Raw genomic sequence first — 12080 nt, 5'->3', positions numbered from 1 at the left:
TGTATAACCACATGGTATGCCAGCTGCTCAGAAAAGGACAGGAAGGCCCTTCAGAGGGTCATCACGACGGCCCAGAAGATCATCGGCTGCTCACTGCCCTCCCTGGAGCACCTGTTCAGCCTACGCTGCCTCAGTAGAGCAGGCAAAATAATAAAAGATCCATCCCACCCCGGCCACCGTCTGTTTGTTCATCTGCCCTCTGGTCGACGTTTCAGGTCGATCAAATCCCGAACAAACAGACTTAAGAACAGTTTTTACCCCAGGGCCATACGAGAACTGAACACTACCTTCTGCACTAGGCAACACTGTTAAAAAATCTTTTGTGCTTAATATAATTGTATTTATTTGTTTTTGCATTTATTGCATATATGTTTTTACGCACCGTCAGGATTGGCTATTTTTTAATTTCGTTGTACTCGTTGCAATGACAATAAATGAATATTATTATTATTATTAAAAGGGTTGTCTTCACCCTCCTGCTTATGTCAACAAACAACTCTTTTATCTTGCTGATATTAAGAGCTAAGTTACTGCTCTATCACTATGATCCAGGATTCCTGATCTATTTCCTGTATTCGGTCTCATCATTTTGTTGATCGTGCCGATAACAGTGGTATCATCATTGAACTTAAAGAACGAGTTGACGCTGTTAAAGTCATGGGCGTACATGGATTAGCACAAGGGACTAAGTACACAACCACTAGCAACATTAGTGTTGAGGATCAAACTACAGGAAATATTATGACCAATTCTAACCGACTGAGGTCGAGAACCCAGTTACAGATGGAGGTTCCAAGGTCAAGATCTAAGAGTTTAGAGTTGTTTGTTATTTCCATTAACGATTTGGATGTGAATGTAAGTGGCATGGTTGGTATGTTTCCAAATGACACTTAAATTGGTGGTATGGTGAGTAATGAAGTTTATCTGGGATTACAGCAGAATCTTGATCAACTGGGCTAACAGGCCGAGGAATAGCAGATGAGGTTTAATTCGGATAAATGCAAGATGCAGTACTTGCACAATCAATGCTCGGGCTGTGGGGAACGATGTAGAACAGGAGGTGCAGGTGCATGAAAGTGGCGATAGAGGCAGACAGGGTGGTGTGGCATGGTCGTCTTCATTGATCGGTGTAAAGAGTGCAGGAGATGAGGATATCATGTAGGAGACGTACAAGATATAAGGACTCATTTGGAGTACAGTTCTGGTCACCCTGCTAGAAGAAGGATATCATTAAACTGGAAAGGGAGCAAATTAAATTGAGGATATTGAGGCACAAGAAACTGTAGGTGCCAGATTCTTGAGCAAAAAGGAAACTGCTGGTGGAACTCAGCAGGCCAAGCAGCATCTGTGGAGCAAAATGGAGAGTCGAAGTTTCAAATTGGGCCCTTCTCCAGTTTTTTACTTCCGAGGATGGGCTTAGAAGGTTTGATTTATAAGGAGAGGCTGGATCTTCCCTGGAGTGTGGGTAACTGAGGGGTGACCTAATGGTGGTTTATAAAATCTTGAGGTGCATAGATTAGGTGAATAGCCACAGTCTTTAAGTCAGTGAAGGGCAGTCTAAAACTAGAGGTCATGTGTTTAAGATGAGAGAGAAAAGACATGACAGGTACCTCATCAGCAACTTTTTTTACACAGAGAATGCTGCATAAATGAAACAAACTACCAGATAAAGTGGTAGATATGGGTATAATAATGGCACTTATAAAGCACCTAGACAGGTACATCGATGGGAAAGGTTTGGTGGGATATAGGCAAATGGATGAATTAGGTTGAAGGGTCTCTTTCCATGCTGTACAACTATATGACCCAGACATTTTTGCCCTCTTTGCTAATATTAAAAAAATACATTGTACTACCAACATCAACCACTTAAGATTACACCCCTGTCAGCATTAAAACATTACAGCTATTTTTTGAAATGACAACTTCCTTAGCTGCTTGCGATTCACTGATTTTCAGAAGTACCATGCATATTACTTGAAGCACATGCACATTTCTTTTCTCAACTCCTCCTCTGCTATAAAAAAACAGATCTCTTCACCTGTGTTTGACGGGAACAGCTATTGGCATCCAGAGGTCGGGACATTAGTCGCTACTCGTATCAGTGCAGCTTCTTCAAGGAACCACTCAAGCAAGCAGCAGGCATGAATAACATCTGCTGCCTGGCCTTTTATCAGACTCGTAATTAGAGCCAGAGTCGTACAACAAGGAAACAGACCCTCTAGACCAGCTTGCTAACCAAGATGCCCATCTAAGCTAGTCCATTTGCCTGCGTTTGGTCCATACACCTGTAAACTTTTCCTATCCATCTACCTGTCTATGTCTTTTAAATGCTGTTTTCATACCAGCCATAACTACTTCCTCTGGCAGCTTGTTCTAGCCTAAGGTGAGACAGGCAGGCACATTTGATCCAGTAGCAAACGACAGCGCCAAATGAACTACCAACGGCAGCAAGGATGGCTGCTGCCACTGGAGGTACCATGAAAACCACTGTTAACGATGTGTTGAAGCCTCCAGAGACAGGCTGCTCCCAATTAGCAGCAAAGCCATAATAAACAACAAATCAACAGCTCTTTCATGTGTGGTCTGGTGATTATTGTTCTGCATCAGTCAATAGAATTTAATCGCCAGTGGACATTCCAGGCATTCGAGCCCGTCATCTCTGCCCTGGAGCAGCCCAACACACCTGCCTTTCCCGTATCATGATAGGCAATGGGGTGCCAATATCTGAAGGGCCCTGACCTGAAATGCCCCCTATCAATTCCCTCAATACACTCCCTCCACTGATTCTGCCGGACCCGCTAAGTTCCACCAACACTTTGTTCTATGCTCAAGATACCAACATCATTAGGGCGGCACAATGGCGCAGCGGTAACGTTACTGCCTGACAACGGCAGCATCTGTGAGCATGGGCTACAGTGGTCAGTAGGTGTCCATGGGCTACAGTGGTCAGTAGGTGTCTGCTCCAAGAATCGGCATGCCACGTTTAACTGATCTGGATAGGGCCCATGCAATAGGGCAACTTCAAGCTGGTGTTCCGCAAAACCAAGTTGCGGCATTATTTGGAGTGAGCCCTAGTACCATCTCCAAAGTGAAGGCCAAGTTCCATATAACGGGAGATGTCAGAGACAGGCCGCAAAGTGGGCGTTCCAAGAAGACGACACCCGAAGAAGACCTAATCCTCACCCTGTCAGCACTTAGGAACCGTAGGCTGTCTTCTACAGATTTGCAGTCAAGGTTTGCAGGACGATATGGCCGACGGCTCTCTGCCCAGACAATTCGGAACAGACTGCACGCAGCCGATCTCCGGTCTCATAGGGCTGCCAGGAGGCCTGCCATGACTGCCCTTCACCATCAGGCCCGTTTGCGCTGGTGTCGGCAACACGTGCACTGGAACCTGAACATGTGGAGGAACGTTATGTTCAGCGATGAGTCCAGATTCTGCCTACGGCAGTTGGATCATAGGGTCAAAGTGTGGAGAAGACGCAGAGAACGCTATTCTGATTGCTGCACCGATAGAGTAACATCTTTTGGTGGAGGCAGTGTGATGGTGTGGGGCGGCATCTCCCTCACTGGAAAAACGAGGCTTGTCATCATTGGAGGCAATCTCAATGCAGAGAGATATCGAGATGAGATTCTGCAACCAGTGGCAATCCCATATCTCCACAGTCTGGAACCGAACTCTATCCTCCAAGATGACAATGCTCGCCCCCACAGAGCTGGGTTTCTCAGAGACTACCTCCAGAATTTGGGAGTGGAGAGGATGGAATGGCCTGCCAGCAGTCCTGACCTCAACCCCATTGAACACTTGTGGGATCAGCTTGGGCGTGCTGTTCGTGCCAGAGTGACCAACACAACCACGTTGGCTGACTTGCGACAAATGCTGGTTGAAGAATGGGATGCCATCCCACAACAGTGTGTGACCAGGCTGGTGACCAGCATGAGGAGGATGTGCCAGGCTGTTGTGGCTGTGGCTCCTGTTTATTAAATGAATAAATTGTTAAATTGCCAATATGTCTTGTTTCGTCAGACTTCATTCATCCAATCCACCAAACAACACCGAACAAGAGTCAATGGCAGAATAAGCTGTTTGGCATTGGCAGAGAAGATTTGGCAGATTTTTCATGGGCGCAACCCACATACTCAGCTCTGCTGCTCATCTCACAAATGCATGTTCCTTACAAATGTGGCACCATTTAAAAGGGAAATAAACAGGCTTTCCAACGGTAGAAGATTTATTGCCAAGAAGCATTGTTACAACAAAGAAATAATCTACCAAACACAAATGTCCTTACTTTTTGTGCTATGTTTAGATGCGGTCTCACCCACGTCTTATACAACTGCAACATGACCTCCCAACGTCTATACTCAATACTCTGACTGATGAAGGCCAAAGTGCCAAAAGCCTTTTTAACCACCTTATCTACCTTCGACTTCAAAAAGTCTTTTTAACCACCTTATCTACCTTCAAGGAACCACGCACCTGTACTCCTAGATCCCTCTGCTCTACAACACTACCCCGAGGCCTACCATTTACTGTGTCGGTCCTACCCTTGTTCGACATCCCAAAATGCAATGTGTGTAAAGTAGTGCTAATGCACGGGGTGATCACTGGAAGGCTCGTGCCTGTTTCGGCGTTGTATCTCTAAAGTCTAAATCCGCAGTTCCTTGTGTCGCTTATTACACAGTGAATCAGAGAAGCCATTTTCCAGTCAGAAGCCAGGTATCTAGATGGTACTGAAATCGAGTTATTTGAACATTTAAGTGTTATTGCACCAAGGTTTATTTACCTGAAGAGCATTTGCTTCAGCATGCGATTGGCAGTAGCTACACGGGCAAGGCGCCCAGTGGACAGCGAATGGAGCTCCAGGTTGGACGAGATCAGCTGAGTGGTCATCTCGGTGTCTGCGGCTGTCCCAGCACCACAGCAACTATAGGAGACGGCAGAAAGCACAACCAGTCAGCATTCTCACCCAAAATAAAGCCGTCGGTTGCAGCGATACGGTTTGCTACGTCCTGCAAGCATTTGACAAAATGATTTTAACTATAAAACCAGTGGTGATAAAGATGAGAAGCCTGTTAAAAAAATAAAGTACAGAGGATGAAAAGTGGAAAAAGGAAAGGAAAATTCACAATTTTACATCCTCCCAGTGCTCTCAAGGTAGTGAAATGCTCTTAGTTTCTTTTCTAAGAAACAGTTGATAAATTATGCGCAAGGACATCTCAGAAATGTCAATGGGCTAACAAAAATGTTCTATTTTGGCAGAGCCAATTGTGGAGACAAATATTGAAATGAATCTGAGGCAACTGCCTTTAACTCCCCTTTGAATAGCACAATGGGGACTTCTCCTTCCGTCTAGGAAAGTAGGCGAGCCTCAGTGTAACATTCAATCCAAGGAGGATGCCCCAACATTGCCCGCTCCCTTACAGCAGCATCAGCCCAGATTGCACTCTCACTCTGGAGTGGAACAAACACTACCAGCTTATGAAGCCTCCAATGATGTTACACATACGGAATCAAAACTAAGTTCAGTCTTCACCCAAATCAGAGTTGAAAAAGATGAGGATACATGCTGGAGGCATCGCCAGATGGCTAAGGCCTATAAAACTTCATCGGATCAGAGGATAGGTCAAGCAAACAAAAGATTGCAACCGCTATTTCCTTTATTATAGCTGACTAACTAGTTTAGTTTAGAGGTACAGTATAGAAACAGACCCATCGAGTCTACGCGACCATCGATCACCCATTCACATTGGTTCTGTAATCCCACTTTCTCATCCACTTTCTGCACAGTAGGAGCAACTTACAGAGGCCAATTAACCTACAAACCCGCACGACTCTGGGATGTGGGAGTAAACCGGGCACCCGGGGGAAATCCATGCCATCACAGGAGAACATGTAAACTCCACACTTGCTGGATATTTCCCACATTTTATATTTTATCATCACATTTACTGATTTTATTTGTCAGATTTCTTTCTGAGGAACTGAATTTGTAGAACAACAGATTTAAAATCAAGCGTCAGGCTCGCACTTTGAACAGTTATAATTATGCAGCAGTTTTCAAACGCATTTGGAACAAACACACAAATCAAATTAAAAACTAAAATTTACCAGGCACATTACTTACTAAATGTTACTTGCAATGTAATGAATCTTGGAGCAGTTCTTATCTGCAACAATCATTCCTTCGGTTGCTCTGGTATCAGCACCCAGGATTACACCATCCTGAAGGAGAAAAAGTAAAGTTTATGATATTAGTTAACCAGACTATGATTTTCTAATGGAAGATAGACACAAAAAGCTGGAGTAACTCAGCGGGACAGGAACCATCTCTGGAGAAAAGGGATAGGTGACGTTCCGAGTTGAGACCCTTCTTCAGAGTTCAAACTTCTAGTCTGAAGAAGGGTCTTGACCCGAAACGTCATCCATCACTTCTCTCCAGAGATGCTGCCTGTCCCGCTGAGTTACTCCAGCTTTTTGTGCCTATCTTCGGTTTAAACCAGCATCTGCAGTTCCTTCCTACACATGATTTTCTAATGATCATGTGGGAGAAGCAGACGTGATGTCAGGAAGGTCAGAGTAGATGTTGCATTCTAAAGTCAGACAAAACCTCTGACCAAATGTGGCATTATTTGTGCTGACTATAATCAAATTCTACAAAGCACACGTCCGAGTTGGAGAGAATGCATTAAGTGGAGATGCAAAAGGACTTGGAGTGTTGGTGCAGGATTTCCAAAAGGTTAATTTACAGATTGAGTCAGTAGTAAGGAAGGCAAATGCAATGCTAGCATTCATCTCAAGGGGACTAGAATATAAAAGCAAGGATGTTTTGCATGCTATCCAAACAGATCAGATATACCATACATATATACAATCAAGTCAAACTCAAGTACAAAAAGCTGGAGTAACTCAGCGGGACAGGCACCATCTCTGGAGAAAAGGGATGGGTGACGTGAGCGAAGAGGATGACACAGAGCGCCAAATATAGCATTATAGCACATCAGATCTGTAAATAAAGTCCATAAAGTGGTCTCAACAGACTAGATAGTGGGAACATGTCTTATGTGGTGGAGGGGTTTGTGGATGATAAGTCAGGTATAAAAAGGGAAAAGAATTAAGCGTGACATAAGAATATCTTGTTTTTTTACACAGTGTGGTTAGAATCTGGAATGCAATGTCTGTAGAGATGGTGGTGGCAGGTTTCACTGTGACCTGAGAGGGAAATGGATAAAAATCTGGAGATTTTTTTTATTTTTAACTATGGATAGTGGTAAAACTCAAAGGTTACTCCAACAGATCGCCAGCACAGATCAGATAAAAATAAATGGCAGCCTCTTGTTTTGTAAACTTTCTATGAATGTGGAGTGCTTTAACTGAGAAGCACTCTCTGATCAACATTTTAGTGACAAGTGCTACCTGTCTTTTAAGAAGAGGAATGAAAATGGCAATCAATACCTTTAAAATATCATTCTACAGTGGCTTTACAGTGCTTACACATTAACAAGTGATTTTGGCTGCTATGAAATGGTAAAGTACACCTGGTGATCTCTGGTGGTTCGGCTGTTTGAGAGGGTGAATGGAAAGTGCATTGTATCAGACTAATGAAATTATCCTACATATAACATATAACATATAACAACTACAGCATGGAAACAGGCCTGTCCGGCCCTACCAGTCCACGCCGACCATTCTCCCTGACCTAGTCTCATCTACCTGCACTCAGACCATAACCCTGCAATCCCCTCCTATCCATATACCTATCCAATTTACTCTTAAATAATAAAATCGAGCCAGCCTCCACCACTTCCACCGGAAGCCCATTCCATACAGCCACAACCCTCTGAGTAAAGAAGTTCCCCCTCATGTTACCCCTAAACCTTTGTCCCTCAATTCTGAAGCTATGTCCCCTTGTTGGAATCTTCCCCACTCTCAAAGGGAAAAGCCTACCCACGTCAACTCTGTCCGTCCCTCTCAAAATTTTAAAAACCTCTATCAAGTCCCCCCTCAACCTTCTACGCTCCAAAGAATAAAGACCCAACCTGTTCAACCTCTCTCTGTAGCCTAAGTGCTGAAACCCAGGCAACATTCTAGTAAATCTCCTCTGTACCCTCTCCATTTTGTCGACATCCTTCCTATAATTTGGCGACCAGAACTGCACACCATACTCCAGATTCGGCCTCACCAATGCCCTGTACAATTTCAACATTACATCCCAACTTCTATACTCGATGCTCTGATTTATAAAGGCAAGCATACCAAACGCCTTCTTCACCACCCTATCCACATGAGATTCCACCTTCAGGGAACAATGCACAGTTATTCCCAGATCCCTCTGTTCCACTGCATTCCTCAATTCCCTACCATTTACCCTGTACGTCCTATTTTGATTTGTCCTACCAAAATGCAGCACCTCACACTTATCAGCATTAAACTCCATCTGCCATCTTTCAGCCCACCCTTCCAAAAGGCCCAAGTCTCTCTGTAGACTTTGAAAATCTACCTCACTATCAACTACTCCACCTATCTTAGTATCATCTGCATATTTACTAATCCAATTTGCCACACCATCATCCAGATCATTAATGTAAATGACAAACAACAGTGGACCCAACACAGATCCTTGGGGCACTCCACTAGACACTGGCCTCCAACCTGACATACAATTGTCAACCGTTACCCTCTGGTATCTCCCATTCAGCCATTGTTGAATCCATCTTGCAACCTCACTATTAATACCCAACGATTTAACCTTCTTAATCAACCTTCCATGTGGAACCTTGTCAAATGCCTTACTGAAGTCCATATAGACAACATCCACAGCCTTGCCCTTATCAATTTCCCTGGTAACCTCTTCAAAAAATTCAAGAAGATTAGTCAAACATGACCTTCCAGGCACAAATCCATATTGACTGTTTCTAATCAGGCCTTGATTATCCAAATAATTATATATATTGTCCCTAAGTATCTTTTCCATTAATTTTCCCACCACAGACGTCAAACTAATAGGTCTATAATTGCTAGGTTTACTTTTAGAACCTTTTTTAAACAAAGGCACAACATGCGCAATGCGCCAATCTTCCGGCACCATCCCTGTTTCTAATGACGTTTGAAATATTTCCGTCATAGCCCCTGCAATTTCTGCACTAACTTCCCTCAATGTCCTAGGGAATATCCTATCAGGACCTGGAGACTTATCCACTTTTATATTCTTCAAAAGTGTCCGTACCTCCTCTTCTTTAATCCTCCTAATTTCCATCACTACTCTACTTGTTTCGCCTACCTCACATAATTCAATGTCCTTCTCCTCGGTAAATACCGAAGAAAAGAAATTGTTTAATATCTCCCCCATTTCTTCCGGCTCAGCACATAGCTGTCCACTCTGACTCTCTAATGGACCAATTTTATCCCTCACTATCCTTTTGCTATTGACATATCTGTAGAACCCCTTGGGGTTTACTTTTACATTACTTGCCAAAGCAGCCTCATATCTTTTTTTCGCTTTTCTAATTTCCTTTTTAAGATTCCTTTTACATTCTTTATATTCCTCAAGAACCTCATTTACTCCCTGCCGCTTATATTTATTGTATATCTCCCTCTTTTTCCGAACCAAGTGTCCAATTTCCCTGGAAAACCACGGCTCTTTCAAATTATTATTCTTTCCTTTCCACCGAACAGGGACATAAAGACTCTGTACTCTCAAAATTTCACCTTTAAATATCCTCCATTTCTCTATTATATCCTTTTCATAAAACAACAATTTCCATTTCACTCCTTTTAAATCCTTTCTCATCTCCTCAAAATTAGCCTTTCTCCAATCCAAAATCTCAACCCTTGGTCCAGATTTGACCTTCTCCATAATGATATTGAAACTAATGGCATTATGATCATCCCTAGACAAGCAGTGGTTGTATTTTTGGTGTACAAAACTGCTACAATGATTTTGTTACTTACTTCTGTGGATATGATTTAATGTTACATTTCTAATATAAATAGATTTGGAATTTCTCTAATCTTACAATATAGAGATCAGCACCTGCAGAAAAAGACAATTAATTCTGAGCAATGACTGATTTTGTATTAAAATATCTTCTGCTGACCGTTGCAATTTTGAATTCATTAAGTTACTTGAAATTTAAAACTGCAATTAATGGTAGTCTATTCTTTAACTAATATAGATTATTGTTTAACTTTCAAATGGCTAAATATTATGTTGAAATATATACTTTCTCAGATCCATGATGCCAAAGTAGTAATTTTAAAAAGTAAATTAAGAACCAGTCAAACGCAGAATACCTTGAATATAATCCCTGCAATTGTGGTACCAGTTTTCCTTGCTTCAATAACTTTTAAGCCCTGCTTGGTAAGTTGAGCTTCAATGAATGCATTCCTACAGATGAGAAAAGGTATACGTTATTACAAAAGCAAATTGTACTGATTGGATTCACAATCAATCACATTCACAATTCAAAACCTAAACCAATGGTTTAGGTTTACTATTGTCACCTATACTGCGGTGTAGTTAAAAGCTTTGTTTTGCATACCATCCAAAACAGATCTGATATATCATACATCAACACAACAAAGTCATCCCAAATACAATAGATGGAGCAAAGGGGAAGATACAGAGCACAGTGTATAGTTTTCAGCATTGTAGCACATCAGTTCCTCAAAGTACAATGTCCCCCTCAGTCTAGTGATGAATTGGACAGTTCCCGAGCTTATGGAAGGAACGTTCAGAAGCCAAATGAATGAATGTTGGAAAAGGGAGGTAGATGGATCAGAATCATGGGGGTCGAGTGGGGTGGAGTGGGGGGGGGGCGAGGGCGAGGGGGGTCATGGGGGGGGGGAGTCATGGGGGGTGTGGGGGTCATGGGGGGTAGGGGTCATGGGGGGTAGGGGTCATGGGGGGTAGGGGTCATGGGGGGTTAGGGGTCATGGGGGGTTAGGGGTCATGGGGGGATAGGGGTGAGGGGTGGACAGGTGGGTGTGTGGGTCTGGGGCTGCGTCCTCCCTTCCCGGGCCTGGTCCTGGTTGGTCTGGGCCGAGCTGCCGAGTCATCCTCCGCCGCACTCGGCCCGGAGCGGCTGCGAGCGCCCTCTGAGCGCGACTCCGGCCCGCTGTCCCCGCCGCCTGTCCGCCCGCCCGCCCGGCCGGCCACCGACACTCACCGCCGGCAGTTCTGGAAACCGAAGCCGCTCGCCGGCTCGCGGAGAACAGCGAGCGCCGCCATGACAGACTGGCCGGATGTGACGCACGGCCGCGGGACGACGCAGGTCCGGGGGTGGGGTCAATGAGAGGAGAGGGGGAGAGACAGAGATAGAGGGGGTAAGGGAGAGACGGGTAGAGAGAGAGGTAGTGAGAGAGAGAGAGGGTAGAGAGAGAGAGAGGGGGTAGAGAGAGAGAGAGGGGGTAGAGAGAGAGAGGGGGTAGAGAGAGAGAGGGGGTAGAGAGAGAGAGGGGGGGTAGAGAGAGAGAGGGGGTAGAGAGAGAGGGGGGGTAGAGAGAGAGAGGGGGTAGAGAGAGAGGGGGTAGAGAGAGAGAGGGGGTAGGGAGAGAGAGGGGGGTAGAGAGAGAGAGAGAGAGAGAGGGGGTAGAGAGGTAGAGAGAGAGAGAGGGGTAGAGAGAGAGGGGGGGTAGAGAGAGGGGGTAGAGAGAGAGAGGGGGTAGAGAGAGAGAGGGGGGGTAGAGAGAGAGAGGGGGTAGAGAGAGAGAGGGGGTAGAGAGAGAGGGGTAGAGAGAGAGAGGGGGGGTAGAGAGAGAGGAGGGGGGTAGAGAGAGAGGGGGGGTAGAGAGAGAGGGGGTAGAGAGAGAGAGAGGTAGTGAGAGAGAGGGTAGAGAGGGGGTAGAGAGAGAGAGAGGGGGTAGAGAGAGAGAGGGGGGTAGAGAGAGAGAGGGGATAGAGATAGAGGGGTAGAGAGAGAGAGGGGGTAGAGAGAGAGGGGGTAGAGAGAGAGGGGGTAGAGAGAGAGGGGGTAGAGAGAGAGAGAGGTAGTGAGAGAGAGGGTAGAGAGGGGGTAGAGAGAGAGAGAGAGGGGGTAGAGAGAGAGAGGGGGGGGTAGAGAGAGAGAGGGGGTAG

General features: G+C 44.8%; 1 protein-coding gene across 1 annotated transcript in view; it reads right to left on the bottom strand.

Moving 5' to 3' along the window:
• The window catches only part of psmb7 (proteasome 20S subunit beta 7), a 62880-nt gene extending 51610 nt beyond the window's left edge, over positions 1-11270 (bottom strand). The window contains exons 1-4 of the mRNA XM_078426432.1: positions 11173-11270; positions 10298-10391; positions 6132-6229; positions 4791-4931 (exon numbers count right to left, since the gene is read on the bottom strand). Coding sequence (XP_078282558.1) covers positions 4791-4931; positions 6132-6229; positions 10298-10391; positions 11173-11234 — 395 coding nt within the window. The 5' untranslated portion in view covers positions 11235-11270. The remainder of the gene's footprint in view (positions 1-4790; positions 4932-6131; positions 6230-10297; positions 10392-11172) is intronic.
• Positions 11271-12080: the final 810 nt, after the last annotated feature.

This window comes from Rhinoraja longicauda, chromosome 31 (genome assembly GCF_053455715.1).
Source record: "Rhinoraja longicauda isolate Sanriku21f chromosome 31, sRhiLon1.1, whole genome shotgun sequence".
Lineage (NCBI taxonomy): Eukaryota > Metazoa > Chordata > Chondrichthyes > Rajiformes > Arhynchobatidae > Rhinoraja > Rhinoraja longicauda.
This window is presented reverse-complemented; position numbering and strand designations above follow the sequence as displayed.